The sequence below is a fragment of the Nannobrachium achirus genome (genome assembly GCF_963921795.1).
Source record: "Nannobrachium achirus genome assembly, chromosome: 10".
In the NCBI taxonomy this organism is placed as follows: domain Eukaryota; kingdom Metazoa; phylum Chordata; class Actinopteri; order Myctophiformes; family Myctophidae; genus Nannobrachium; species Nannobrachium achirus.
This window is the reverse complement of record NC_137819.1, coordinates 36,160,889-36,188,653: the sequence shown is the minus strand read 5'-3', so window position 1 is coordinate 36,188,653 and position 27,765 is coordinate 36,160,889. Positions and strand designations below refer to the sequence as shown.

General features: G+C 41.3%; 1 protein-coding gene across 1 annotated transcript; it reads right to left on the bottom strand.

Annotated features, from left to right (window-relative positions):
- Positions 1-722: 722 nt before the first annotated feature.
- On the bottom strand, positions 723-19,286 carry LOC308292633 (uncharacterized protein). The gene is made up of 22 exons (XM_080735026.1): positions 19,153-19,286; positions 16,343-16,555; positions 16,053-16,216; positions 15,204-15,384; positions 14,213-14,416; positions 13,867-14,014; positions 13,347-13,462; positions 13,073-13,229; positions 12,835-12,938; positions 12,669-12,743; positions 12,155-12,322; positions 11,321-11,515; positions 9,882-9,977; positions 8,403-8,486; positions 6,279-8,181; positions 6,095-6,187; positions 5,932-6,006; positions 5,403-5,492; positions 4,175-5,002; positions 3,965-4,066; positions 2,679-2,720; positions 723-1,725 (listed from the first exon to the last, which is right to left on the bottom strand). Exons 2-22 carry the CDS (start codon positions 16,535-16,537, stop codon positions 1,490-1,492), a joined length of 5,256 nt encoding a protein of 1,751 aa, XP_080591152.1. The 5' UTR covers positions 16,538-16,555; positions 19,153-19,286; the 3' UTR covers positions 723-1,489.
- Between the last annotated feature and the right edge of the window lie 8,479 nt (positions 19,287-27,765).

Sequence of the window (27,765 nt, the reverse complement as noted above, 5' to 3'; positions counted from 1 at the left end):
CTGTGTTGTATAAATTAATGTTTGTATTGGGAGTCAGCAGTGCTCTCATACGTATCCACTACTATACATCAGTGACCTAGTAGATAGATCTACCACACTAAATGGACTCTGCTGAACTGGGGTTGCTACAAGTCAACTGTTAAGTGGGGCCTGGCAGACAGAGCAGGATGGAAGTGTGGCGAGCCTGAGCAGACGGCAGTCAGAAAACACCCGTCTCCTGTAGGGGCGGCATAGCTCAGGGGTAGAGCCGTTATTAGAGCACAAAGGGTTCCCAGTTCGAATCCGGGCTCCCCCTGAGTTAATGTCGAAGAGTCCTTGGGCAAGACTCTGAACCCCTAATTGCTCCCGGTGAGTATAAGTTGGTGCCTTGCATGGTTTCCTCCGCCACCGGTGTATGAATGAATGGGTGAATGTAATACACAATCTATGTAAAGCGCTTTGGATAAAAGCGCTATATAAATGCACCATTTACCATTTACTGTACAAACCACCTTCAGAGGCTGGCTTCTTCCAAGTGGGACCAGAGACAAGGGCGTAGCTCAACGACACCAAATCTGACATTTGATGATACATGAAAGTAGAATAAAGAAAACATTTGGGGCAAAATAACACACTTCTCCTGCTAACACTCATCTGATGGTTTTAATGTTTTTCACACAAGACAGATTCAAATGGCGAATCTATGACAGAGTTCACACTCATATAAAAAAAAATCACACCTGTGTGAACTGAGCGGTGGTTGCGGTGTGTGTGTGTGTGTGTGTGTGTGTGTGTGTGTGTGAGAGAGAGAGAGAGATAGAGTATTGCAGTTGATGCTCAGACTAGACTCAAGAGCACCCTCTCTGGTCACTGAGTGGTAGTTCAGGCTACATACACACATACATACATACACGGATACACGGATACATACATACATACACGGATACACACACGGCCATGCTATGGAGCGGTCTACCACCGCTCAATAAGAACTTAACTTTGATTTACAATACTGAAGACACATATAAAGCAGTGTCATGGTAACTAAAATATACAATGTAAATGACCCCCAAACCTGTACAACTCACCCAAATCCCACTGCTTGATGTATTCTTTGTCATACTCGGGTGTTGCACTCTGCACATTTTCATGCCATGTAATTTATTGATCACACCCCAGGTAGGCTGAACAATATCCTCATAATTACATTGTTATATTACAGAGTCATAACCCGTGATTGAGATGTATTTCACATTGAAATGTCAGTCATTCCTGTCCAAGCACCTTTACTAATATAATAAAAGAGACTTAAATGTCCAAGTTGCTACAGTGTCTCTTTCTCCACTGTTGTGTTCCAGGTTCTGTGACTGTCTTGATTTGGCTCAGGCACGGTGGTGGTACTCTTCTTCTCGATTAATCTTCTTTTGTCAGACCAGTGTTGTAGGCATGTTATCGCCTTTGAAACAATCATGTCTGATTTAAAAATGTTAAACTGATCCATCCATAAAACTCACTTTGACTTTATGCCCCTGTTCCTCACAAAATCTCGTATATTTTGCACAGTTCTATGTTTCAGAGTAGCATATTCAGCATCTCTACACTCTCTGCTCTCGATCACTGTAGCAAGTTGACCCTTGGAAATGTGCACTTTGAAGTGCTTCATGACAGCATTCACTTCTTTCTCTGTCCATTTCATTTTCTGCTTCTGCTTCTGCTTCAACTTCAGCTTCTGCTTCTGCTTGCCATCTGTAAAAATACAAAAATGCAAATTAATTGGTTAAGATATTCCCTAGGAATTTACATTATTATTTTCATAATAATGGTTAGCATTTCAAGTTCGTGACGCATCTTCAAAATGGTAGTTAAAGATCAACTGCCATAAAGCGTGTGTGCCTGTTGGTTGTTATTTTGTGGGAGGCATGGTGGTTTTGGCTTTGTTAATTCTAGGGTTGTATCGTATTGGCATATTAACTCATTAAATGCCATGCCCGGGTTTCCCGAGTTATTTCAGTACCCCAGGATGCCACGGCCCGAGTTTCCTGAGTTGGCAGCCATTTTTTATTTATTTATTTATTAAAAAAAATAAATCAAAATAATTTCCAAAAATACCTAAAATGTATTGGGCATGATCGCAATTGCAAACACATCTTTCAAAATGGCAGCCATGTTTGTTTGTTTTGTTTGACTTTGAAGGCTTCTATCTCATGAATGCCTGAACGGATTTCCAAGCGATCTAGGCATGGGCGTGCATGATCCGTGCACTAGAAATTTAGGAACGTGGCATCCTGGCGGCCATCTTGAAAAGGCAATGAATGAGTTAATAAGGGCTTGAATAAAGACATGGCATATTGGCATAATTAATAGGTCATTGAATGCTAAATAATGATGGATAAGGTATGACCACTGCTGCTTGACAATTGCATGAAACTGAAATGGAAATAAATCGCCTTCCCGTGCTCTCCACGATAGCTCAATAGTAAACATTGGAGGTTGTGTGGGGGACCCAGGTTTGAGTCCCGAGTAGGATGTTAAAGTTACAGATTGCAGATTTAACTATTTGTATAGCCATAAATGACGAGCATAAACGAAGGAAATTGTCAGGAGGCAAGATATTAACTCTTGATGTAGCATTGCAAAGTATTATTCAGAGTTAAATAATAGCAAAGGCTAAATCTGTGGAATTTGTTCCGATACATTACCTCTGGAGCTGCTGACTTCATCCAGTTTTTCTGTGTGTTTTTCTAGAACATTACAAGAAAGGGGTATGTTATAAGTTACACGTCTTTGGAGAGACAGTGATGCATCATACTGTACATGATTTAGACCATATAAAAAGTCTGGAAAAAGAACTCCTGAGGTGGGTCATGGATCTCACTTAAAGACCATTTTCAACCTCATCTTCATATAATTGGTCTCCTATAAGATGGCACAATTTTCACTAACTCACTACATGTCACATTGTTGGGCTGTGGACAGTTCATAAACATGCCTACCAATGATATCGTTGATGTGTGGATTCTAATCTAAAAGAAAACTAAGTCCCCTTTTTACCTGGAAAGGTCTCATGCTGAAATAGAAGCCACTGTTTTGCATTAATTACAAATATTCACTCAATATGGTCGGCAAGTTTCTGAACTGTCCACAGCCCTCCTCTGAGACAGACAGAATAGACAGAAATGGTACCATCATGAGCATTAGTGAATGAGGACCACTTATATGACGACGATAGGTTGGAAATGGGTGAATTCAGAGTGCTTTGTAATGGTTGGCATCTGTCACAGCAATGTCTGAATTGGTTCAAAACTGACAGAGGAGTTGGGGTATAGACAGTGTCTATGCCAGTGGTTAAACCATGAGAAACCCAAAAGATGAATTTGGTCTCTCCAGGACCCAAACTTACAAAAATACCTCATGACTCATGACTTAACCACTTGTAATGGATGCAAGCTCTGCCATTTTCACTATATATCAAAACATTTTCTTTTATTTTCTTTCAATCCATGATGGAATTGTTTGATTTAATGAAAATGTCTGTGTTTATTTTGAAAAACAAATTACACATTTTCTTTTATAATTTTGGAGATAACTCTTTTGAAATTATAATCTGATAGGAGAGGGAAAACTATACTCACAACGCAAAAATGGCACATTGCCCACTTTATGGGAAAGACTGGTCTATGCTATTTATTACCAGTTGTGAAAGTTTGGCTGTTATTGTTTTCTACTGGGGTCTGTTTTGCATGGTATCTATATATCAGGACAGGACAGGTTTTGTCAAAATAACAGCATCACAACCACGCAAGATGCAGTCACAAAACATTATATGTGTATGGTTGAGACCACAAGAGGCAGAGTTAAAAGATAGGTGTGGTCTGAGCAAGGGTGCTGGAAGTAAGGGGTGAACAGACGTTATCTTTCTGCTGCTGATACGATTTATTTCCTTAAGATTTTTACAACCTGCTACAACATTGTGCTCATTACATACCCTTTAGTTGAACAGGTTGAACAGGCTGAACTGATTCTTCATCCTCTGCCTCATCATCACCATTGTTTGCAGTGTCCCAAGCCAGATCTGGTTCTATTTCATCTTGAGAGAAAGGTCATACATGTATTATGCATAATACTCAAGCACTGTGTCTCTCACAAATGTGCAGTACACAACAAGTTTAGATAATACATTAGCTTCAATACATACCATCAATTTGAATGTCATCAAGTGATTTTCCTTGGAATTTCCAAAGATATCCATGCTCCATTTCTTGTACTAGCTTTGAGATTTTTGCCAATTCTAAAGCTCCTCCTGGCAGCTGATAAAAGTCTCTGTCGGCTCGGATGTAACAGCCCAATAAGGTGGCAAGTTTGCAAAGCTCGTAGTTTTTGAGGTTGAGAATGTGGAAAAGTGTTCCGACGTGCTTACGGAAATATCTAGACCTGAGACACTCTGGACCCTGTGCACCGCACTCTCTTGCAAACGTCTTAATGCAGTCCTGTCCGTTGTAGTAGCCATGGCCCTTTGGTGGAAAAAATACTAAAGGGTCAATTGTCACAGGAACACCACATGTAACTCTTTTGTTTACAAGCAGCATCACTGCACTGTCAACTTCAGGGCTTAACAAAACGGCAACTTTCCTACTGCCGCGTAATTTGCCTGCTGTGACGTCCACCCTGCTGTAGTGTGTGCACAGCTTTTGCTCAAACTCTGACAGGACAAAAGCTGTGTCTGTGTCACGGACCTCTGCCCAGGTCCTTTCCATGAAATCCTTGATGGTCATTTCAGAGACTTCACTTGCATGTAGTTTGTTGAACATGATTATTTGTGCGAGTGTCACTTTAGCAAGTTCTGAGTATGCCTGTGGGGAGTCTTCTCTGTTCAGTTGTTCAAGCGCCTCCGCCGCTTTCTTTTCTAGGTACCGGTACAGAAGTTGTACATCATGTGTGAATGGAACGGTCAGCGGTCGTTTGTTGAGCCGAGTAGAGAGAGTAACTTGAGGAGTATGCAGTCCTTCCATGTGTTTTGCTTGTCCTAGAAAAAGGCAAAAAAAGAAAAGAAAAAAAACTTGGGTAATTTTATCGTCTTGTGTTTTTGGGAGCACCCGGGACAGTTTGTAAGTATTAAGATATTTGATATTCATTCAAATTTGATCTTCCCATACAAACCCAGTATAACTTCAAACACCATTTTAACCATCATACATTAATCTAGAGAAACACAAACTTGGTTCTAGTGACTGCCCTTCTAAAACGGGAAGAGGCCGTGTTTCTTTCAATTACTTTTTTCATTTATTTAGATTCTTTTTTTGTATTTATTTATTTTTAATGTTCCACCCTAAAGATTATTACAAAAAGTTTTAAACATTATTGGAAAAAAGAAAAAGAAAACATTCATGGAGGGGAACTTAGCTTAGATTGTTAGAGTACTGTACCATTATAGGTGGCAAGCGTGGAACCGGTAGGATTACTGTTCCGCTGTGAATAGCGGCATGAAGGCCAGTCGCTCTCCATGGCCCCATTTGCTAATTAGAGGAGAAAGATATGTTGGATTCAAGTTAATGTGCAATTTCAGACATTTAACCACTTAAACCCTTGATACATGGTAAACTTGGCCTTTGGCTCTGAACTTGTTCAGCTCTTTTTCCCCTCTACACCAAATCATGTTCGTGGAATTCTTTGACGAATGTTCCACTAAGAATAGCAAAGGTTCAAGCGGTTAACGTAAAACTTTAAAAGACAAATAGAAGTGAATACAGTGTGTGTGTGACTGTGTGTGTGTATACACAGTCACAGTGTTTTTTAGATTCAGTGAGATTGAGACCAGGAGCACTCGCTTTTGGGCGCGAGGTGGAGCAAGCGGCCGCCTCCTTCCGGGGACTGCCCATAAGGTGGACTACAAAATGAGCGCTCCGGTCGCAATCTCACTGGTACCTCAAAAACACTAAAATATACACTTTTTACCTGTTGAAGTGCTGGGCTCCTCCTGTGGGGATGTGGTGGGCTCAGCTTGTGTTAAGTCCATCATTCTTCTTTTTCCTAACATTGGGTTAAAGTAATATAATTCCACTGCAAGTGTGGTTGACAGTTGTTCTATCAATGAAACATTTTTGTGTTTATTGCATACCCTCAAGCTGAAGGGGATGAGTCGATTCTTCATCCTCTCCCTCATCACCACTATTGTCTGCAATGTTCTGAGCCATATCTGGGTTTATTTCATCTTGAGAGAAAAGCAAAGGTATACATACATGTTACTAAATCACAAATATGCACACATTAAGTTTAGATAATATGTTAAATTGCACACATACCATCAATTTCAAGCTCATCAAGAGACTTCCCTTGGAATGTCCTAAGATGTCCTTGTTCCATTGCTTCTACAAGCCTTGAGATCTTTGCTATTTCTAAAGCTGCCTCTGGCAGCTGATAGAAGTCTCTGTCGGCTCGGATGTCACAGTCAAAAAAGGTGCCAAGGTGATAAAGCTCGTTGTTTTGGAGGTTGAGAATCTGAAAAAGTGTTCCAATGTGCTTTCGAAAGTATCTAGACCTGAGAAACTCTGGACTCTGCGCACCGCACTCACTTGCACAAATCCTAATACAATTTTGTCCAGTGTAGGCAGATCTGTGGCACTTTGGCTTGGCAAATACGAAGGGGTTACTCTCATAGACATTGCATGCAATTCTTTTCTTTACAAGCAGCATCACTGCACTGCAAACATCAGGGGCTAACAAAGCTGCAACTTTTCCGCCACTTCTGCCTATCATGTCTACCATGCTGAAGTGTGTGCACAGCTTTTTCTCAAACTCTGACAGTAAGCCAGCTGTGTCTGCGTGGTGATGAGACTGGACCCTTCTCATGAAAGACTCGATGGACATTTTCGAAATTTCACTTGTATGCAATTTGTTGAAGATGCTTATTTGTGCGAGTGTCACTTTTGCAAGTGCTGTGTATGTCTTTGGGGAGTCTTCTTTCTCAAGGTTTACAATTGCCTCGGCTGCTTTCTTTTGTAGGTACTTGTACAGAAGCTGTACATCGTGTGTGAATGGAATGGTCAATGGTTTGTTGACCTGAGTAGGAAGAGTAACTCGGGGTCGGCGAGTGGGAGGATGTTCTGCCCATCTGGACGAGAAAACCTTCTGAAATGTCTGTACCTCCTCTACTGCCTGCTCATCATCACCTGCCTTGGCCTTATGCAGGATAAGCTCACTTATCTTCATAAGTCCACGCTCCAATTTCAATGCAAGATTTGGATTCTGATAGGACTGGTTCTGTTCATCGAAACCCGAAACCTCTTTCATAGCCTCAATAACTCTGTCAACACTGTTAGCTTTTACAGCATCCTCAATGGAAAATGATGATTCCTTCTTCTTCATGGTTAACACAAGTCTACCCAATGCTCTGAGTGTATCCCTGATACTCTCAGGGACAGTTTTGTTGGGATCTTCTTTACCATGCTTGGCACAGAGGTCCTGAGCCAGTTCTAATATATGGACATCATTTTGAACAGCAACTGAAATCTCATCTTGTCTCATAGCTTCAAGGAGTTCAAGCGTTTCAGGGGAATATTGGCCGTTCAATTTTGATTGAGCAATAACGGCACGACCCAAACAATAACGACCAGGTTTAGTGACTTCCTCAGTCTTGGAAGGACATATAACCACATGCCTCCACAGCCAACAGCGGGCAAACATGGCTTTACAATATTGACAGGTCACAAAGTCTTGACTCTTGTAGTTTTTTTCTTTTGTAGAATTATTTGGTTTTCTTTTCAACTTCAGTTTTCCACTTTGCGTGTGCAAAACCTCTTCATTGTGTTTGTGATTTCCTTTGTTTCGTAAAATATCAATTAACCTCTTTCTTTCCTTAGAGTTCTTACGTAATGAGAAAGCTTTAGCGACATCTGGCTCTGTCTCTTTATGCTTCAATTCCATGTGGCGAGAAATTTTAGTTTGAGCTTTCCCACAAAAGTAACAGTAGTTTTTTCTGTCGTAATCGTGTTCTCTGTTCTCTGTCACTATCTTCCCCTCAGATTGTGTGACTCTTCGTACTTTCCTCAGAGAAGGAAGCCGCTTGTTAACAATCGACTTTCTCAAACGAGGAAGCCTCTGCTTGCTAACACCAGACAAACTAGCACTGCTGTCAGAATCATTGCATGGTTCTGGTTCACTGTCAGGCATATCTTCTTCAGAGCAGGAAGCAGTTGGGTCCTCTGCCTGTAAATATGACAAGAAAACAAATTGATGTCACACATCCAAGAACAGAAAACGAACCTGATAGCCTGCACACTGTAGATCTCTTTTGCAGATATAATTCTAGACTGAAGCGTACAGTAGGCGCACAAAATGTCAGTAGCTGGATGAAATTAGCAAAGGGGAGCCAAGTGTGCAGATATTAGCTGTGGCCATTTATATTGGATATATTTATTTGTACTGACATGATTCTTCCTCTTTGGTGGCCTTCCTCTGGGCCTCTTTTGGGGTGGGGATGGGCTCCTGGATGCTGGGTTGGGCATGTCATCCTGAGAGGAAAAAAACAACAACTTGAAGATTGTTCTTTAGAGCTGTAAGACAGGAGGCAGCTGTGTCCTCTGGCTAAATATGATTAACAAGACACCAAAGTGATTGCACACATCCAAGAATCCTTCTACATATGTAACCAATGTTAAGGACAGAAAATGAAAACCTGAACACTGTAAAACTCTTTTGCAGATTTAATTAAAATGCCTAGAGTTCCATTTAACTAATTTACTGCCCCAACCCGAGAATCCAGAGAAATAGCCGTTGGTCCAGGCTGCCCCGGCCCGAATGCAGGGAATTTGATTTGATTTAATTTTTGATCTGCATTTTTGGCCGGAACAACCACAGATATAAAAAGCTAGATACCTCATCCGCCGCTGCATTTCATTGGCACGACTGGTAAAACAGGATTGGTGAAATGCGGAACTGTGGAAAGCACTCTGCCCATGCAGATGGAAAGAGGGAGTCCCGCATCTGATTGGAAGTGTCCTTCAGAATTCCGGAAGCTTGCCAGTCCTTTCTTACCAATGCCCCAGAGCCGAAGGAGGTGTCTACCTTTCCATGTGTACGGGAACAACCCATTTATCTGTGACCACATCCTGCCTGCGTTTACTTCCTATGTTAACACATCTGGTGCCAACCCCGAGTTTCCCGAGTTTGAAAAGGTACCACCCCTGTGCCAACCCTGAGTTTCCCGAGTTTGGGCCGTTTTTTGAAGAAAAAAAAATCTTTTCAAGATTTTTTTTTTCAAAACTCTTTTTTGGACCTCCAGAAATGTATTAGACATGATCGCGATCGCGAAATTGCATGTTTAACCCCCATACCAACCCATTCTTTTAAACATGGCAGCCATGTTTGTTTACATCTGAAGAAAACATAATGGCTCCTAAATCATGAATGCCTGAACGGATTTCCAAGCGGATTTTTTGTTTGAAAGCTGTGAACAGTGTGCACACACGTGGTGCATCATCTAGGCATGGGCGTGCACGATCCGTGCACTATAAATTAAATGGAAGTCTATGGAGACCATGGCATCACGGGACATTGAAGAGAAAAAATCATTGCAACATAAGTTTTAACAACACTGCTCCTAGCTCAGCAACGGTAGCATGGATTAAGATGTGGTCTTTTGCAATCGTGAACGGCACAGCGTGCACACGGATCGTGCACAATCCGTGCGTGATGGACACACACGCCTAGCCTGGAGTTGATCAGACTAATTCACACACTGCGTGGGCCACCAGAGGGTGTGGAAGAGTCTGTCTGGCCACGCGAGGCTAACAAATGCCCACGTTAAAAGGTATAAAAAAAAGTGAACCCCTGGTCTAGACGGAAGCGTAGGTGCACAAAAAGTCAGAAACTGGGAGCAAAGGGGAGCCAAGTGTGCAGAAATGAACCTTTATATTGGATGCATCTTTCCTCTTTGGTGGCCTTCCCCTGGACCTCTTTTGGGGTGGGGGTGTGCTCCTTGGGGCTGGGCTTGGCATGTCATCCTGAAAGTGAAAAAAGACAACAACTAACACTGAATGTAAACATCTTTCAATGGACGCCAGCTGATGCCCAACCAAGCCCCCAGAACTCCAGACAATCCTTCCTCTGAGCGGAGAGCAGCGTGACGTCATTTGTGGTCTCTAGTAGAGACCAATTTCCCCCAGAATGCACCTGGATTAGCTACATGCTAGCACGTAGCCGTTGCTTCAAAACGCCACTGAGCACTTGCATTGAAATGATAGTGGGGGCGGGGCCGGTCCGCTCTCTATTGTTTATATACTCTATGTGCCCAACACTTTGAAAAACGAATCCTTGCTGTTAATCAGTCTTGTTAATTAAAGGGGTTCACCCACAAAATGACTTGTTTTCTATAAATAACACACCCCATGAAGCCTTGGAGACTTGTTTAGTTTTTGTCGCATTCCTGAACCAAAGATTTTATTTGATGGTCATCAAATTATACTCGAAGAGTCCGCCATTCAGCAAATTACTCTCTTAGGAATAAAAAATAAAATAAAAATAGAAGCAGTGCTCTTACGAGCACAGGTCTCCACCAGGTCAGGTAGGTCCTGGTGGGTGCCATGTCTTCTTTGGCCTTGAACGGCAATGTGACGCTGCATGCATGATTTGAGGCATTTTGTTCCAAAAAACTGGTGGCGCTATTACAGGCCAATGTGAAAAGAGTGGCATTTGTTGCTTGACCTAGTGGGAATGTGCATGCAGAATTTCTCTGTAATCACAAGCTGCATTCATAATTTAAGTCATTTTGTTCAAAATGGTCCAGTCCTGCAAACTTTGGAAGCCAATGTTAGCCAATTAGGAAAACACGAATCGGGCCTGTTATAGCGCCACCATGAGGCTGATTTGAATTTAAGTGGCATTTATTCCTCGGCCTATGGGGAACGTGCATGCAAAATTTCACCAAAATCACACTGCGTTCATGATTTCAGGCATTTTATTCAAAACGGACCAATCCTGCAAACTTTGGAGGCCAGTTTTAGCCAATCAGGATGGAATATGGAAAATCGGACAGATCCATATGGACTGTCTACTGATTTGCGTGATTTTTGGACAAAATCTGAAGGAGTACTGGCCAAAGGTTAGTTTTGCAAAAATCGGACGGGCGGCGGGACAGGGGCGAAAACATACTCTCCCCCATGCCTTCGGCTGGTGGAGACTATAAAAGAAATCAATGCTTTGGTCATTGTGTAGCTTTTGTACCTGCTAGAGTGAACGCAACAAAAGTGTAGTGGATTAATCATGACGCAGTGGCAATTTCGCTATTACAATATGCTAAAGTAATAATATCTAGTCTAGTTTGGAGGAGGAATAGACTCAAACCTACCCTTTCATTTCCACTGTCCATAGTCTCATTGTCCATCGACAAGTCATCAGAAGACTTTGGGATTGTTGGTGTATTTTCCAAAGATGGAGGATTCTGCTTGTCAACGGGTGTTTCAGAATCACTATATAGAGCACTGTCAGGCACGTAGTCTCCAGTAAATGATTCATCAGAGCTGAAAGCTGCAGTGTCATCAAACTGGAAAAATGTAATGAAAGATTGTACTTTATTTTTCACCTTTTCAGTTGAGTTTCAACAATTACAGTAATAAATCATCTCAATGCCACCACAATATATTAATACTTTGTCTGGATTCACAAGGGCTCTAAAGGCCCCCTCTTGGTTTTCTCTGTTTATACAGGCACATGTTTGCCAGAAATAGCTGATCTATAAGCTCACAACATGCCTCTTCAGCTCTTTGGTAAACAGAAAGTGCATTTTCAGGCTGGAATAATAATTGTATTGAATATGGAGAGAGAACTCATACAGGATTAAAAGAAAAGTGAAATTGTAAGTGATGACAGAGAAATTAAATTGGAAGAGGAACACTACAAAATTGAAGTTGATAAATGGGTAATCTCCCCTGGTTGGATTAAATTGGCAACCCATTAAAGTTCTCATAAAAAACAGGTGTTGTCATGCATGCCCCAACCCCAAGCACCTAATAACATCTGGGTGGCGTTGTTCCGACGTCTCAATACTCAGATGTTTCGTTCGTTCGACTCTCCCCATTATCTAACCCTAGGCGTAGCCACATAGAGTAATGAGACGTCAGACTTTCATAATTCTCTGATAACATCTAGCCATGGTTTGCAATGGGAACAGTCTAAAACGTACTTCCTCAGTTGCTTTTTGCACAAGCTTATTCTGTGCAGGGATCTCCTCCGCAATGCTTTCAGAGATCCTTTCAGAATCACTGTATTGTGCACTGTCAGGTAGGTAGTCTCCACCACAGGATTCGTCTGAGTTGTCAATCTCTGGTTCTTCTGGGCCTCCACAGAATGCCTGTAAATGTACAGAGAATGTGTAAAACATCTGTGTGAGCAGTCTTCCCAGATGCGTGTGGTATTCTGCATGTCCCTGTCACTGCTAACCACTATTGGGTCTATGGGAGGATGCAGACAACCATGCGTCTCCATCAATATACTCGACATCGCCTGCCAATTTCACAGGGATGGCATAACGCAAGCAGAGGCCTCCCTCCGGTAGGAGTCGCTAGTACAGTGACAGAGATCGGCCTCACACAGCCAATTGTGTTTGTCTCCCCAGTGGTGCCACCCAGATGCCAAACATAGAAATATTTGAGATTATATGTCGGTGATTGACAATAGAACATGGAAGGGCGATGTACCTGATCATTCCCTGACAGGGAAGTCGTAGTAGGGCCATTGTCCATTTTAGTTGATCTTGATTTCTTAGTGTATTCCTGAAAATGTATATAAATAAACTTATACATACAGTATGTAGGTGAATGTGAGGTAGATGAAGAGACAAAAAGGTAATGCGTGCACACATACCTGTACAAGCAGTCCTATAGGCTTTGAGGAGAGCAGATTCAAAGGCACTGGCACAAACACAGGAAATGGGACAGGCAGGATGATCACCTTGGGGAAGTTGTCATCTGAAATATAATAACACTCTCCCATTATTTGCTTATGGGGGGGGGGGGGGGGGGGGGGTGTAACTGTTTCATTGTAACATTCAGTGATTTGGTATGTGGTCTAAAAGACGATTGCCACGATGCGCATGCATTACCTGTCTGTGCTTCACTGTTGACAACCTGTGTTGTACAGGAGACTCCTACATCCTGAACCATTGGTTTACAGAGGATGGCTTTGTTCTTCATAATCTTGCAGGAGGAGGTGGTGGAGGAGGAGGGAGGAGAGGTGTTCGTTGCTTTCAGACTGCAGGTCTATAAGTATAGAGAAAATACAGTAGGACATACTAAATTAGACCAATTACAAGTGGTGACAGCACTATGACTATACTATGACTTAATAGTTTGTATTTAACCCGCTGAACTGCCTACCTGGAAAGCCATGGCACAGGGTAGAGAGCAAAAGTTTTTGATAGATTCATCAGACAGGGCCACGTGGTAGGCTGGTAATGTGATCTTACTACACTTGTCACACGGATATGGGACATCTGTATAAGGAGACAACATTAGTAGGTTTAGACAGGAATATTCGTATATCTCTTTTGATCAAGACAGGGTGAAAAAGACAAGTAATTCTATCATTCCCCATCTAATTCACAGTTGTGGAATGTTGGCAGGCAGCATTCTAAGAAACACCAAATCAAACATCAAAATCGGAATTGAAATATTCAGGAAATGACAATTAGTTAGCTTGAGATTTTACTTTGCATGTATGGTGCATGTGAATAAGCGTGCAAGTGGTTAAGAGTAGGCGATACACCAAGAAAGCAAATCTATTTTGGCAGGTGATTCCACACAAAGCAGTTGGTGGTCTGTAAGAAACCAACACAGAGAAGCAAAGCAAGAGGCAACGCATGGATTTTGACTGAGAGGCTGGTAGAGTTATTGGTACCTGACACACTGGCCAACCGGATCTTATAGGCCATCACACAGCTCTTGGTACATAAGAGGGCAACATTGCCGTCGCTCTTAACATCAAACATATCTGATGTCTGCCTGTAAGTCTTGCAAATGTTGCATGCACTTGGCGTCTTGATTTTCTGAAATAAAAAGGTAGAGGAGACATTAGGACCAGTTTGTGTGAAGTGTACGCGTAGTCAATTTACTACCAGTAAGACTCCCTATTTAATATCACCCTGTGACCATCCATGTCACTGTTCATGGTGGTACAACGTAGGTGCGGCACAATTATTTGAGATAATCACTATTATTTTCCATAATCAAATAGTTTTCTGTACCTGTTTGAATGTGGTCAGGCATTCGTCACTACAGAGTGTTCTGTTCCCATCATGCAGGTTCAGAGTGATTATGTTCTTGAAGCAGCAGGCATCGCAGTTCACACAGTAAAACACTGTCAGGTTTTTAGCTGTACGGAAGCGTACAAAGCAGTCATCACTGCACATCTTGTGGACAACACCATCCAAAGTTAACTCATATTTGCTCTGCAGAGGAGAGATAGGAACAGTGGTGTTGTGATATATGAACACATTGCTGTTTTTAATATAAAAGAGGTGGTGCCATAGTTTTGTACTTTTTCTGTTTTGTATGTGTCTATGAAGTTAACATTACTCTTAATAGACCACCGGGTGGGGTTTTAATGTGCAGATTTGTCTTCCCTGTGTATTTTTGTTTACTTCCTGAAAGCCTCGGAGTCAAAAGGCTCAGTCGAAAAACACAGATTTAATGACATCATATACTCATCCCCTCCCCTTTTACCATTCACCCAACACTGTGGGTGTGAATAACTCCAGCTGGGTCACCACCCACCTGACAACCAGGCATACTTAATGCCACTTAAAAACAACATTTTAAGTCTTTATGTACACCTTTTTTGAAATAAATGTCCTCCTAATATAACTATATATAAATAAATAAAATCCCCACCTTTAAAGCATTGCGGCTGTATTGACTACACAGTGCTACAGTACATACAGTATGTGATGGGCTGCATTCAGACCAGTGGGCCCCTGTATATCAATTATATTATGAATTTGTGTATACCCATACAGTCATCATTGGTAAACAACATAGAAACTAAAAGCTTTGTACATCTTCCCTTACATTACAGTGAAATGTTTCCTTACATAGCACTGAATGAAGTGTCTTTTTTGTACATTGTTCCCTTAAAAATCAGTGATTTTGTACAATGTTCCCCTACAATGCAGTGACTTTTGTACAATGTTCCCTTTACAATGAATGCAATGATTGTTTTGTACAACGTTCCCTTACAATGCAGTGTTTGTTGCACAAGCTGCAGAGAGACTGTGATGGTTCTGGCCGTAAGGCTACTTTATTGATGATTGTTCTCTTGTGGTTGAAGGCGGAAAGGCAGGTGTTGCTGCAGAATGCCTTCGTGGTGCCTTTATCGTCCACAGGAGCTATGATCAAATCCTGCAGGCGCTCTATCCACCTGACAGAACATGGGATCAGGAGAGCAAATTTGAGATCGGAGAGAGCGTGACATGTTGGTTTTTCATTCTGGAAGCATGACAACAACAAAGACCTAAACAAACATAGAAATTATCTCTTAGGCCGCAATCAGACATACGCATGAGACATCTTCTCCGTATCGTTTGAGAATGAGGGAGGGAGGGGAGAGTCCAATGCATTTTCTATCTAAGTCACGTGGTTTCATGTCGTTGCCATGTCTCTTGCTCAACCGAAGGCTGTCTTTTGGCCAAGAGACACGGCAACGACAAAAACCACGTGACCTTCATTGACAATTAACTGGACTCCCCCCGCCCCTCATTCTCAGACGATACGGACACGATAGCTCTCGCAACTGTCTAGCGCGCCTTAGAATTATGTTTTCTGCATCTCAGACTCCAATTGTGCATCTCTGCAATTAACAACAGGTGTAATAATAATCCAACACGCAAGCACGCACGCACGCACGCACACACGCACACACACACACACACACAAAGGAAGCGTTACCAAATTTGGGAATGGTCAATGACGTACAGCAGATGCCATTTTTACAGCAGATGCATTGTTTTTCAAAACTTTGCACAATTCCCAGCTATGCACGGGACACTAACGTATGATAGAGCCCACAGTAAACTAAACAGTACTCACTTAAAGCAGTTGTGGCACTCCCTTTTGGCTGGGTTGGCTGCAGAAAGACATGGAGCAGAGCAGAAGAGGTCTGGGCAGTGCTTCCTCTGGTAAACTGTCCGGCCTTCCACCAGGGTTTTCTTACAGTGTGAGCAGGACATGAACACGTCGCTGCTCTGGTCCTCCTGTCAATATCACTGACTTATGTTACACATACCTGGACTGCATGCTTCTATACTTGTACCATCATTGTATTTGCTAATTGTTATGAACAATATTATCAAGACATAGTTTTGGTTTGTGTTCCGTACCTCTGCAATATCGTCATGCTCTTCTTTGATGAGGTTTGTATTCCCTGCCTCTTCAGTATCGTCATGCTCTTCTTTGATGAGGTTTGTATTCCCTGCCTCTTCAGTATCGTCAGGCTCCTCTTCGATTCTTCTAGTTCTCGCACAGCTAGACGCAGTAGACGGCCCCTCTTCCACAGACTCTGAGTCGTCATCCATCTTTAGGCTTAAGCAGTCCTATGAAAGAGAGCCAATTTGGAATGTGAATTTGTCACAAACTGCATAACGGAACAATCAATGGTTATTTACTTTCACTTATAACCTCTTAGCTAATAAGCATTTAAAACTGCCTGCAATCCAGACGTTTCATGTCCTAACTATGATTGGAACTTAGCCTTCGATCAAGGCTATCATAGATGTATTTCAGCGATTTTTACATTTCATCAACCCCATAGAATAGTAGGTGTAGGTGGAAAATATGGTCAGCCTGAGAATGCGGTCGGGGTCCTTAAATGACGTCACTTCTGTCTTCTTCTTTTGTGGTTTCTGGCAGACTAGATGCCTTCCGGCACATTGCTGCCTCCCGGGAGAAGTACTCATTAATACAGACTAACGGAGGATAATGGTAACTACTAGAATACTGTTCCTACGAAACAGTGTGGGCTCGCTCATGACTATACTCTGCAGCGTGCTAACTGTCATGTGAAGCTCAACCAATACTCCTTCCGGTTGGTTCTATTAGAAGTGGCGGAAGTGCTGTGTTTAACGGAAGTTACGTCATGCGTTGTAGTCTTCCGCTGAAATTCTCACAGCGGAAGTTGAACGGTCTCTGCCTGATATTGTCACCAGGCTTTTCTCTTTGCAGATGGGTAAGCCTGGCTACGCGAGGCCAACACCACTCCCAGATTTTTTTTCCACCAATTGCGCCTCATTGGCTAACGGAACACGATATGCTGCGGAAATAATGACGAATCCTTAGTGTTTTCGCCTTCGAAATGTCTGCGGCGGAACTCACTATATATAAATAATGAGGATAACATAGTGTTCTCGCCTTTCAGGCAAGCCCACAATAGCTTTACGTTACAAATAAGTATTGCAGCGAAGAATAACTGTTCTTAATGAAAAATAACTGTTCTTAATAATAATATCAGCATTATCCTTATTAAAGTGTAAGAATCATAACATGGATAAGTCTTTTTGGGCGACAACCATTATTTTCCCAATAATTCCATACGCAGCAGAGCCCTGTTTGTGCATTTTACTGTATCCGATATATGTAATTATTAAGCAGGACCCTGACCGCATTCTCAGGCCGACCATATTTTCCACCTACACAGGATCAGGAAAGACAAAAAAACACTTCCTGCCCAAGTCATCTAGGTGACTTTTATTGTGAGCGAGTGGTGCCTTAGGCTGCTCAACAGCGCCACTTGAAGGTAGGTCACCCAGGCCAGAGGTATTGCAGCTATTGAGGCCGTGCTCTTGCCCCTTTCGTTACCTTTTTTGTATTGGGGAAGGCGGTATCTAGGATCCCTTGCCTGTCCGTTCACTCTCCCTGATACGCACAGGTACCACTGTCTGGTCACGGATAAATATAACGTTGCTCAAGTGTTGCTGAGAATGAGATTCTTCAAAGATGCCAAGAACCGCAGTAGGCTACCACAGGGAAAAAAGGTAACTATGGTCCCGAACGGCGCTAGCCGTGCTCATATGGACATATGGAAATGGTACTACATACACAATGTTGGAGCGGTAGGTACCACTCAAAAACTATTTTTTCTTAAGTCATGGTTATCTGCCTTTATTTACTGTATATCTGCCACTACTAACACTGATGAGTCCTGCCTTATTGCCCAAGTTCTCACTTCTCAGCCCATCAGAAGAATGCTTGTTACATTCAAAATTCTCAGTCAAAACTTAACTTAACTTAACTTGACTTAAAACTTAAAAGCACTTTCTGACCAAGTCATTTTGGAATGTAACAAGCATTCTGATTGGCTTTGGACATAAGCAATAAGGCACTGATGCAGCAGTGTTGGGAGAGTAGAGCTAGGCAAAAATGTAAATTTGATCAAAAAGTGAGCATGTCTATGGTCCGATATGTATTTGATCGTAGATATCTATGAGTCTTGACCGAGTCCCAAAGCTACTTAGTTTGAACCCGTGTGGGAGATCAAACTTGTACCTGCTCATTGTTCCGCCGGTCCGTTATTCCGAGTAGCGTCGGTAGGTTAGTTACTCGTCATGGTTACTGAGGTTAGGTTTAGGGTTAGGAGTGGACACAGGTAGGTATAAAGTATCTGCTTGTTTGACCACCTCCCTGGGGAGATTGTACTGACAGACCTACAATATCTCCAGGAAAAATGTAGTCTAATCTAGTTATTTTCTGGGAACGGAAAAGTGCCTAAAGGCCAGTCGACAGCAGGGAAACTCCTTGCAGCCTAAATTTAATCCCCATTCCCCACTGGCGGTTGCAAGGAGTTGCATTGGTGTGGACTCTGAGTCTGGACTGGCCGTAAAAGTAAAACTCTTTAGTTGCACGGAGTTGGTTGCGGCTTAGCCCTGAATACATGACTATCATATGTATGTATATGATAGTCATGTATTCAGGGCTAGTAGCGGCTGTAGTATTAGTATATAGTTGCGTTGGTGCGATCTGGCCATAATTACCCCGTCCACACAAGTTACAACACATTTATTCACTTGAACGGCAGTTCAACAGAAAACATTTGTGAATTAATCAGTCAGCCCGCGATAAAAACACACGTTAACAATTAGCTATAGCTAATAGCTCCTAGCAGCAAGTCAATGATAAACGAGAAAGTAATAACTACCTAGACAACCGTCGCCAAAGGTCCCCAGTCGCCAGTCGCCACTTGAATGAGTTCTGTTTGGAGAAAGAAAAGTAACGAACGCTGTGTTTATTGTTTAGGAAACACACATTTGTTTACACTGCACTCTCGTCGTCTTCCTTTTCCGGTTACTTTCTGGCGCTGCCAGCCAACCAGAGTTCAGCCTTCAGGTGCATTACCGCCACCTACTGTAGGTATGCTATTTTGTAGTATGGAGAGGGTGGACTAGTCTGTTACTGTTCCAGTAGAGGTCAGAAAAAGATATTGTGATGTCAAGTGAAGCATGACCAATCGTGTCTGATTGGACACATTGTATTGTACAAAATATGCAGCCTTACAATCCGGATAACATCATCCAAAGAGTTTACAAAACACAGGTTCACTTCGCTAGCAAATAAAAGAAAATCCTCTAACCGAATACACATTTTAATTCAATTCAAACTAAGGAGCTTTATTGGCATGCGAAAACATACGTTTACATTGCCAAAGCAAGTGTAATCAAAATATAATATAATAAAGAGTTGAAAATGAGGAACATATATAGGCCTACAGTTGGAGGGGGTGCATTGTGTAAACATGAATACAATAGTGTGTTGCCATAGCAACCACACTAATGACTTGTTCTGCTATTTGGGAATAATAATGTTTGCAAAGAGTTGCATTGGTGTCTGTGGTCTGGCCTTAAGACAGAGTTGATGCCACCACGAGTCTCAACATCTCTCTACAGCGGGTCCGGGACCCCTAGGGGGTCCTCAAAGTTACTACAGGCCAGGGGTCCTACAAATCTTCCAATCGTTTTTATATTAACAACTTGAACCCTAGTGTCCAAATTCTGAGAACTGTAGCCAAAAATAGGGCTTTCGGCAAAGAGGTTTGGTGTAGAGGGGGAAAAAGAGCACACTAAGTAACAGAGTGAAAGGTCAAGTTTATTAAGTATTGATGGTTCAAGTGGTTACATATCTGACAACACAAATCGACATGAATCCAAAATACAAATGATGATTGTGCTGTCAGACTATGAAACTATATGGAATCTGGGGGTCCCTGCTTCATCTATCTCTCAGCTAAGGGGTCCTTGGCCTGAAAATGTTGAAGACCCCTGAAATAGTGTGTTGCCTTGCCTATAGCAACCAATGACTTGTTCTGCCATTTGGGAATTATAATGGTTGCAAGGAGTTGCATTGGTGTCTGTGTGGACCAGCCTTAAGAGAGAGTTGATGCCACTCTCTCTTGAGCCTCAACAAACCTAGCATATGCCTGGTGCAATGTGCAAAATATTAAACTGCTCATAAAGGCAGGTTTAACCCTAACCCTTCCCTGTGAATCTCTGACATCACATTGATGATGTCATAACGATGACATCACCAACCTTGTAAAGTGTGTTATAAATTAAATGTATACATATTATATTTGTATTATTATTATTGTGGGCTCGCTGAAAGCTCTCCTCAAACCTTTGTACAGACAGTACAAAGGCAGGTGCAGCCAAAGGGTAGATCTTTGTGCCCATACATGGTGTTACATGCAAGCCCACACTGTTTCGTAGGAACAGTATTTCTAGTTAGTGTGGTTGCCCAACAGGGCAACACATTATAGTCCTGGGTAAACTTTATCTATTACTAGGGTAACATTTCTGCTAGGGAATCAATGGGAGTGGGAATCAATAGGGAATCAATTGGTCGAGCTTCACATGACAGTTAGCTTACTGTAGAATATAGTCAGCAACCGTCAGCAACCACACTCGCAATTTCCAATTGCATCTCTCTAGTTATTATTAGTGTGGTTGCCAGGGCAACCACATTATTACTCTGGGGAATTTTGCAGTTTTTACAACTCTTAGTCTCATTGACTTGAATGGGAAACTCCATATATAGTGAGTAACTTTTAGGTATCTGACCTTTCCCATTGACTTTGAATGGGAAACACCATATATAGTAAGGTAACTTTTAGGTAGCTGACCTTCCCCATTGACTTTGAATGGGAAACACCATATATAGTAAGGTAACTTTTAGGTATCTGACCTTTCCCATTGACTTTGAATGGGAAACACCATATATAGTGAGTAACTTTTAGGTATCTGACCTTTCCCATTGACTTTGAATGGGAAACACCATATATAGTAAGGTAACTCTTAGGTAATTGACCTTTCCAATTGACTTTGAATGGGAAACACCATATATAGTGATGTAAGAGTTATTTTTGTCATCATAATGACATCAGATAAAACCTTAAAATGAGTATATAACTATTTATTATTATTAGTTGTATCATATCATATCAATAGTTGTACTAGATTAGATGAAAATCCAAGTCCAAAGTGGATGAAGATTCTAGAGCAAGGAGAAAAGAATATATGAGAAAATATAAAGCTACAAGATGCATCAGCTCCATGTCCAAAGTAAATGAAGACTCTAAGGCAAGGAGAAATGAATATATGAGAAAATATAGAATTAGAAGATGCATCAGTGGACCAATGGAACAAGATCCCCCCAGTGTTGAAGATGAGCAAGATCTACTAAGAAGGAGAAACGAATATATGAGAAAATATAAAGCTACAAGATGCATCAGCTCCATGTCCAAAGTGGATGAAGACTCTAGAGCAAGGAGAAAAGAATATATGAGAAAATATAAAGCTACAAGATGCATCAGCTCCATGTCCAAAGTAAATGAAGACTCTAAGGCAAGGAGAAATGAATATATGAGAAAATATAGAATTAGAAGATGCATCAGTGGACCAATGGAACAAGATCCACCCAGTGTTGAAGATGAGCAAGATCTACTAAGACCTGGACATGACCTAGATAGTTGTTTAGAGGCAGATATGAAAAAAGTGATGAAAGATGAAACCGAAGAACAGTGTATGCTAGAAAAACAGCGTATGCTAGAAGAAATCGCTATAGCAGATTTTCAGGAAGACATTAAATATGGCCCTATTTATGTGTGCACAACTTGCCATCGGGCACTATTCTGGGAATCTGTATACCAGTGTCATCGTTCCAAGTTCACACAAAAGCAAAAGTTGGTTGCCGTGTACTTCACAGGCAAATATGTTCATTTGTGTGACGATCAATGTGGAGGCCCGCAAAATTGCACTGTACCAGAAGAAAGACGTCATGAGTGGATATGCAAAAATTGTCACGATACCCTACTGGCTGAAAGAATGCCAGCCTTAGCTGTCGCAAATAATTTAGAGTTATCACCTATCCCCCCAGAGCTGAGCAACCTGAATGTGCTAGAAAGACAACTATTAGCTTTGGCCATACCTTTTGCCAAGTTTCTCACACTTCCTAAAGGAAAACAAGGAGCTGTACTTGGTGCTGTGGTGTGTGTGCCATCACAGGTGCAAACCACAATAAACACTTTACCAAGAAGGCTAGACTCATCTGGATTGTACCAAATGAAACTAAAACGCCGTCTGCGGTTCATAGGCCATCATTTGTTTCACATTGTCAATATAAATAATGTTGTACTAGGCGCAAGGACACTCAAAGTGACTCACCCAGGTTACAAATACATCACAATCGATGATGATAACAATGTGGAAGGCCAGGTTGAAAACATGCCCACTAGATAAATAGGCCATACTAGCTAGCGGTTCCACAGAGACTACAGGATCGATGCACAGCACCGTTCAGGGTAACAGTGAAGTGGCCTTAGCCCATAAAGAAGTGAACAGGAATTCCCAGCTAGGTGATGATCTCAGTAATAAAAGAGACTCGATATTGGAAGCAGTAGCAAGTGCAGACAAGCCTCTCAAAGCGAAGGCGAGTCAGGCAGAAAAGAACCCTATGAAGCATGGGTACAAGGACACTGAAGAAGGCAGTGGACAGAGGCCACCTGAGAGCATTGAGGTGGACCGAAGCAAAGCCAGCCCTCTGCAAGTGAATGGGAAAACTGCGGAAGATGCTCCTGCTCACCCCGAGATCAATCCTGGGCTGGCCAGCCAGGTCCATAGTGAGATCAAACCTCAGAAAGAACTCCTCAAATCTCTAATGAACGGGAGCCTGTCGCAAAACAACGTTTCAGACTCGGACCACCAGCCACCCAACAAGATGCCCAGGCTAGAGGCCATACTAGCTAGCGATTCCACAGAGACTGCAGGATCGATGCACAGCACCATTCAGGGTAACAGTGGAGTGGCCTTAGCCCATAAAGAAGTGAACGGGAATTCCCAGCTAGGTGATGATCTCAGTAATAAAAGAGACTCGATATTGGAAGCAGTAGCAAGTGCAGACAAGCCCCTCCAAGCGAAGGCGAGTCAGGCAGAAAAGAACCCTATGAAGCGTGGATACAAGGACACTGAAGAAGGCAGTGGACAGAGGCCACCTGAGAGCATGGAGGTGGATCGAAGCAAAGCCAGCCCTCTGCAAGTAAATGGGAGAACTGCGGAAGATGCTCCTGCTCACCCCAAGATCAATCCTGGACTGGCCAACCAGGTCCATAGTGAGATCAAACCTCAGAAAGAACTCCTCAAATCTCTAATGAACGGGAGCCTGTCGCAAAACAACGTTTCAGACTCAGAAACGCAAAACAGGACAGTTCATAGACAGGAGCAAGATGTACAAACGCAAACTACCACATCATCACCAGCCACATTATCCACAAATCCACCAAATACCTGTTCCAGCAATATTCAGTTCAAGAGACCATGTACATCAATACGATCTATTAAATCTTTAAATTGTTACCAGTCACTATGGAATATCCGTGTTTGTGTTTTAACCAAAACTGAAATTAGGTCATATAACAAGGGAACATATTTTTCTTTTCAAATTAGAGATGAAAATGATGAAATTAAAGTTACAGTTTTTGAGGAAAATATAGACAGATTCTTTGATTTAATTCAAATAAATAAAACCTTTATTATTTCAAATGGAACAGTAAAAAACATAAATAAGAAATTTTGTTTTGGAAATATGAAGAGAGAAATTATATTAAATAAGCATAGTAAAATTACCTATTGTGAAGATATTTTACCAATTAGCAACACACGTTATAATTTTGTTCCAATAGACCAACTAGATAAACATAACACAGGTTCAGTAATAGACATTATCGGAATCTGCATTTTTATTGATAATATCACCCCTGGAACATCAGCAAATGAAAGAGACTATCTAAAAAGAGAAATAATATTATTAGATAGTACCAATTACACAGTAACACTCACCTTATGGAATAATGAGACGAATAAAGTTCAGAACTCCGCACAACCGATATTAGCACTTAAAAATGTTTTAGTGTCATCATATCATGGAAAGTCACTACGAACAACAAGTAATACAATATTATTGTTTAGTCCGGAAATAACAGAATCCCTTGAATTACAATCATGGTTCAACATTACAGGAAAGCATCCTTCCAGTGAACTTTTAAGACAGAAATGGTCACCTCTTACGGTAGCAAAAGCAAATGTAAAGTCATTAGCACAGATGAAAAACGGACCAACAACACAGAATGAAGAGTTCTATTCTTGTATTGCAGAGGTAATAATGATTAAACAAGACACGTGCATGTATGAATGTTGTCCTTCTGACAAATGTAATAAGAAGATTTCTCCATCAGTTAATGGTAATTATTTTTGTACTAAATGTAATAAGGAATATTATGAATTTAGATACAAACTTTTACTTTCAGTTTTAATAAAGCAATCTGACACATCTTTATGGGTCACTTGCTTTGAGGACACAGCTCAAATTCTATTAGGTTGTACTGCTGATTCCATAGTAAATTATACTGAGACGGAAACAGATATAATTGACAATATATTTCAAAGAGCATGTAAGACCTATATATTTAGTAATTCGGTCAAGAAAACCACATATAACAATACAGAACGTTTCAGTACCACAGTCTTACATATCCAAGAACATGACAATCTATAATATTAACACCCAATGATTAGATAAGCTACACTTACAATTTATTTATTATGAACTCATAAAGAGGAAAGTAGGTTTTGTATTTATTTTTTATTTTATTTATTTACAGTTTTTCATTTTAATATTTTTTTTATTATTTATTTTATTTATTTACATTTTTTTATTGAAAATCTTTAAATTGATTTTTTATTTTTCAATCTCATAAGAAAATACAAATATAAGAACTTTTATTTAAATACCTTTTTTTAAGAACAGTCATTTTTATTTATGGCCACTTGACCATACACATACATTTTTTATTTTAATAGCTACAGTATTGTATTTATTAATTATTTTATTTAGTTATCACCATATATAGTGATGTAAGAGTAAGGTAACTTTTTAGGCAACCACACTCGCAATTTCCCAAATTGCAATTTCTCTAGTTATTATTATTAGTGTGGCTGCCTGACAGGGCAACATATTATAGTTCTAGGGAAACTTTATAGACTTATAGGGTAACCGTTTATAGACTGTTTATAGACTTCTAGGATCTGCCATTGGAAATGGCAGGGATAGGGAATCAAAAGGGAATAGGGAATTTCCAATTGTGTTTCTCAAGTTATTATTATTATTATTATATTGTGGGCTCGCCTGAAAGGCGAGAACACTATTATCCTCATCATTATTTATATATAGTGAGTTCCGCCGCATATTTGTGCCGCAGACAGTACAAAGGCAGGGCCCTTAGCCAATGAGGCGCAATTGGTGGAAATCTGGGAGTGGTGTTAGCTGGAGTATTGGTTGAGCTTCACATGTCATTTATATAGTGAGTTCCGCCGCATATACCGGTATCTGCCGCAGACAGTATAAAGGCAGGGAGTAGGAGTGGTGTTTGCTAGAGTTTTGGATTTGGTTGAGCTTCACATGACAGTTAGCATGTTGCAGAATATAGTCATGTTGTTGGCATGCATGTTGGACTATAGTCCTGGGGAAACTTTATTTATTGGGGGCTCACCTGAAAGGCGAGAACACTATGTTATCTTCATTATTGCCAGACCCATGAAATGGGTAGGCCTACATAAGCAAATGTCGGTCTGTCCGGGTTTTCTATATAAAGGGTATATATGATGATGACATGATGATGACATGCCTACAAAAGGCATGATGTCATAAATGATGATGACAGACAGGGGGTCTGGCACAACCAGGTTGACCTGGTCTAGTTTATAGAGTGAGTTCCATGGCGTGAGTTCTGTCGCAGACAGTACAAAGGCAGGGCCCTTATCCAATGAGGTGCAATTGAGGTGTGGAAAATCTGGAGGTGGTGTTAGCTGGAGTATTGGTTGAGCTTCACATGACAGTTAGCACACTGTAGAATATAGTCACGAGCGAGCCCACGCTGTTTCGGAGGAACAGTATCCCTAGTTATTATTTATTATTATTATTAATCTTCTCTCCCTCTTATACCCCAGATTTGAACCTGGTTTTGTGCTTAAGTGCTGCCATTTTTACCATTGAGCTAATAAAGCTGGCTTACTTGCTCAGGGAATGAATTGAATCTTGACCTGGCTTCAGGCCAAAATTTGTGTCGGATCCTGTCTAGGTGAGTGAAATGTAAATAATTAATTAAGTTAAATAAATATGGAATATGGATAAAATCCATAACCAAAATAAGACAGAGACGAGCCAAAGGACAGTCCATAAATTGCTGTATTTGAAGAGAGTCAGACAAGGAAGACAGACAGTGAGCGTACCATCCTAGTGGTAGCTTGCTAATTCTCTCTCTCTTCCAAGATGGAAGTTAACATTCAGTATATAAAGAGTACAGTTATGACAGTAAGAATCGTGGGACTCATTCATTCGTTCCCAGATCATAACAAGGAAGCCAGTGACACGTAGTGTTGGTAACTTTCCACTAGTGACATACAGTATAAACCAAAACATGATTATAGTCATGGCAACCAAAGTTACTATGACCTGTAATCTATTAGCCTGAGCTTACAGTATCCGACCAAAATGTGGTCTCCTATACTGTAAGTTCAGTTCATAATATATCCTTATATGGTCATATGAGCCTCGTACACAAATCATAGAATTATGTATCATAATTCTACCCTAACAGTGAGATATGACCTTTGGTTTGACACAATTTAAATGTCTCGCAGAGCAGTGATACAAAATACAATCACCCCACAAAGTTGTATTGTACAAACAAATGGGGGGGGGGGGTGGGGGGGGGGGGGAGGAGATTGTCAATGAAGCTTGCCACGCTCCTCCTAAAGCCTACCCTACTTTATCAATTTTAAAATACAGTACATGGGACCCTAATTCAACAATCTTTCACCATATCATAGTGATTGAAAGAAGCGAATGGAAGCAATTAAGGGAGAGAAAGGTAATAAAATCAAGTGTAAAGTTCAGCAAAATCCCAATATGGAGAGTTATTATTTGCACCAGCAGAGTGCGCAAGTACTGCGTTTGGCTGCATATGTACGTGTATGTCGGTGTCTGCTCATGTTTAAGCCCGTAGTCCAATCAGGGACCAGCATTTCTGGCAATGTCATCATTAACAGCCAATGAGGGACCAGCATTCCTGGTGATGTCAGTGGTGATGTCATGGCGATGCTGGCGCACCTACTTGTGCAAGTTGGCACCTCGACAGATTGGAGTTCTAGTTGTTTCTGACACCAGCAGTGGGGAAACAGCTAAACTAGCGGCCATTCATATGAAA